Source organism: Lolium rigidum, chromosome 7 (assembly GCF_022539505.1).
Source record: "Lolium rigidum isolate FL_2022 chromosome 7, APGP_CSIRO_Lrig_0.1, whole genome shotgun sequence".
In the NCBI taxonomy this organism is placed as follows: domain Eukaryota; kingdom Viridiplantae; phylum Streptophyta; class Magnoliopsida; order Poales; family Poaceae; genus Lolium; species Lolium rigidum.
Window position 1 is genome coordinate 140,154,579 of NC_061514.1, and position 4,215 is coordinate 140,158,793.

The following is a 4,215-nucleotide window of genomic DNA, read 5'->3' on the forward strand; positions in this document are numbered from 1 at the left end:
GGCTGTTGTTTGGGCAGTAGGTTTAGCCCTGTTTTTGAGTTTGCTGTTGAGAACGCTGTGAGCGGGGTGTGTTTGGACATTGTGGTTTCATTTTACCATGAAATGGAACCGGGGAGATGTCTCCCTGTGAATCTACAAAAAATAAAAAAGAAGTGTTGGCCTTGGCCCCGTGGTGTACGTGTGGATCCTACCAGCAGCATCTCGTGCACGTCGACGTCAGGAACGTGCAAGCTTTTGCAACTGTAGAATGGGGCGGAACCAGCTAGTGACGGGTGCGAGTGACGCCACCAAGTTCCAAACGTGCGGCTCTCCCCCTGCGTTGAGCTGGAGCATTTCCCGCCACCAACTCAGCGCTCATTCTTCTTTTCTTTGACAGGAAAACTGACCGCCCATTCTAGTGGCGCTTTCTGCACCAAACGCGCAATAGCCACCACAGGAGAATTGCGTGTTGCGAGAGTGCAGCGAAATAACTCCTGATCATGACCAGAAGCATCTGATGTGAGTTGCCCTCACTATCTTGACTGACTAAAATGCAGCAGCCAAAACACAAGGACCTGGATGGTCTGGTCTTTTTGGAATCAAGGATGAATCATAAACAGGGAATACGACTATTGGCATACAAAAAAACAACCAAGGCCATCTCGAAGAAATGAAATTGAGAACCTATAGACAAATCATCAGCAATGATTAATCTCCTTTTCAGAAGTTCAAGACCCCACCGCAACACAGTCTCCACTTTTTCATGGTGCTACTATACCAAACCCTTCTTCCACCACACTCCTAACACTATTGACAAAAATCTCAAGGTCGTCACTCGTTAGTAGATCTAATAATATCCAAACTTACACTTCTTCGCTTCTTCCTTCAATACGCAGTCTCAGCAAGACCGCAGTTCACAGCGTCACAGGCAAGCCGTAGTTGTGGAACGACCGGATCACTCCACCGTGGCTCGCCGTCACGATCACCATGTTCCAAGCAGCCGATATCGCGGAGAGACAGTCAGCTAGCCGGGGAGCATTCACGGTCTTCGCAGAGGACAGCTTCTCTTCAGGCCATGTCACAGACCCCCTCATGCCGTCGGTGAGGAACCTTGCACCAGGGGAACGGCTTTCTCCTTGAGGGCGCAAAGTGGGCGCGCTAAGAGATTTATCCGTCAAGCAGGAAGGCTTGACGTGCCTGTCTTGACGCACTCCTGGCCAAGGTACCGCAGTTGTCACGTCCTTGGAGAAGAACATTTCACAAGAACGGACCGACTTGGCTTCGCTTTTTTGTAACTTGCTGCTTGATTCGAAATTCCATATGTACACATTGGAATCCTTCCCGGTAGATATAAGATATCTGCCATCCGATGTTAGGGATGGAGATGACAGAGACTTTGACTTCCAAGGACCTGCATCACAAAGTAGAAAATGGTGATTTTATGATTACTAACATGTAATGCAAGAAGATGAAAAAATGGTAACTTTATAACCAAATGAAGGATGGAAACTGCTGCACAAAAAATATACCTTTAAACTTTTGGACGATATCAGAACCATCAGCAACTCGGATCTTAGAATCTGTTGATGTAACTAGAAATCTAGGGGAATCACTTGTGCATAACTGCGAAGTAGCAAGAACAAATTAGCTTATTTGCATCACAACTGCTTCTTAAAGTACTAGTAGAGAATCAAGAAACTATTAACACAGAAATCGTACCTGCAGACTTTTTATCCGACTGGAGGCAGACTTTTTCTTCCCTTGCATAAATAATTCTTTGTCTAGTTGAATGTCTTCACCTACAGAAACAAGATGCTAAGTTAAAGAGAGTACTCATACAGAACAGAGATTTAGAGACCTTCGAAGTGATAGAAACCACATGGATGGTAAGTGATGATCTTCAAGTACCTGATTGGTCGTAGAAGCGACATACTCCTCCAGTCGTGCCAACCACAAAACCCTGATTTACAAAATCATGAATTTAACATCCAATTATGCAAAATAATGTGCAATAGCATTATGATCAGATACAAACCTTTCCATCTGATTGGTAACTAACAGCAGTGATGATATTCCGCGTATCAGCCCAGTTAACTACCCGCTTGTCTAAAACATCCCAAATGCGAACTTTACCATCTATTGAGCCACTGATGAAGTATCTCTCGTCAGTGGGACTGAATTGAACGCAAGTCACTGTTCAAACAGTTTCAAAGGAAAGTCAAGCTCTTGTCCAGGAAAATATTGAAAATGTAATGGCTCAAAGTCTGCACAATATCATAAGTACTTTTTTGCAACTACAACAATAAGACTTCTAGAATAAAGTAAGAAATCATCAATGGGCAAGGCATTCGGGCACCAAAGCATACATAATAGTTCTTCGACGATATGTCAGCTTACCATAGTCTTTGTGTCTGAATACTCCAAGACAGGCATCAGAGCCAACTTTCCACAAGCGGACTGTCTTGTCTTTTGATGAAGTCAACAAACACTACATGGAAACAAATTCAATGAAGGTAAGAAAATGAAACAAACAACAAAAAAGGAATCTAGTTATGTTCAAGATACATGAAACATGTTAATAGATACTCATGACAATTCAGGTGAATAGATTGATGATGAGCATGAGAACTATGGCAGCTTTAGAAAATCAAGAGAGAAACTTACATCTGATTTTGACCATGTCATATCCAGGACATCACCTGTATGGCCATGAAATTCATGTAACGGGCTCTCGGTAATATGGAAGCCCTTATTGGGCACTACTGCAAGTGTATGGCTCTGTCCATCTACTTGCTTCGGTTTAAGAATTTTAATTTTCTCTACATACTCATGAGGGTGGTTCTCTCCACCATACATTTTAGAGTATGCATCCACTTCTGTAATCTTCCATACCCTAACAACACAGTCCTCACCACCAGTAGCTAAATACCAGCCAGACGGACTGAATTTCATCACTCTAATTAAACCATCGTGGGCTCGGATTTCCTGACCCATATAGACAGCAGAGAATTCAGCATTTTTCTTCTTTCGGTGCTGAACTTTTGTTCTGGATGGCACACTTGTTGTGGAGCTTTTTACATGGACATCAGACTTGCATATTCCGCCAAAACTCCTCTTCTTCATGAAGTTTTTGCACACGCTTCTGATATCCATTTTCTTACTGCCAACAGCCCCCTTGGTCTCTCTTGCAGGGCTGTGAGAATATGCCCTTCGTAATAGCTTCTGAACAGATCGAGAAACACCAACCAGGCTTTCAAACTCCAGAAGAGATAGCACCTTATCGGTCGCAACCTCCTTCAGAAAGCTAGTCAGTCCATCATGCCCGCCATTCTGAACTACATATCTCTTTCCACTATCCAGATCCCTTATGCAACAGGCAGCATCAAATGACGATTCACTCTCAGGAATAGATGAATCTAGAGAAGAGATGTTGCTGCTAGTTCTCTCCTGCGAGTTAGCAGGAGAGTCGATGGTTGTTATTTCTTCTTGGCATTGAGAAAGATCCACTTTAGCAGCACCAAGGTCATCAAATCCCATCCCCTGCAGGAATCTCTGTCGCCTTTCTTGAACACTCATGGGCTCACTTGCCCAAACCTCATACTCTAGCGCCCTTGGTGTTAATCCTTTACCACTCGTGCTACAATCGTCCGAGGATGAAGGCTCCCTGACTGATCTAATATCCTCAAATGCATCAAAGAAAATATCATCCCTATCCGAGTCGGATCTTGGCATATTGCTTCTAGACCGAGAAAAATAATCGGTGGAAACGTCTTCCGAAACCCCGTGAAGGCTGAGTACTTGTCAAAGTGTCATCTGCAATTGACAACACAAACATCAGCCTCATGATATAGGGACTACAGCACAAAGCCGAGAACACGAGAAAAACATGAAGGAGTGCAGCGAAATGAATTGAACGCAAGAGAAAGGAATGCGTGCCCGATATGGCAAGTGACTATCCATCTCGATTATTGACCAACCTTATCAGTTCTATTCGCAACCAAAATCACACATTATTACACTTAAACTCTTCTTGCAGGTAGCCAGGGAAATGAGTAAACCACGAGATAGTTTGTTTGATTGCTCCATGAAACTAGCGACAGTACAACAGTAATTAATTAATAAATAAATTGTGCAGCAAAAAAGGAAAACAGATGACAAACCGGAGAAACAGCAGCAAGCACAAAAGGCTTGTAGACGAACTCAAGACAAACGAACTGAACAATCAGCAAGGACCAT

General features: G+C 43.4%; 1 protein-coding gene across 1 annotated transcript; it reads right to left on the minus strand.

Moving 5' to 3' along the window:
- Positions 1-542: 542 nt before the first annotated feature.
- On the minus strand, positions 543-3,983 carry LOC124676998 (WD repeat-containing protein 44-like). The gene is made up of 7 exons (XM_047213006.1): positions 2,644-3,983; positions 2,377-2,467; positions 2,015-2,172; positions 1,888-1,939; positions 1,699-1,778; positions 1,509-1,602; positions 543-1,390 (listed from the first exon to the last, which is right to left on the minus strand). The coding sequence occupies exons 1-7, from the start codon at positions 3,709-3,711 to the stop codon at positions 894-896; spliced, it is 2,040 nt and encodes a 679-aa protein (XP_047068962.1). The 5' UTR covers positions 3,712-3,983; the 3' UTR covers positions 543-893.
- Positions 3,984-4,215: the final 232 nt, after the last annotated feature.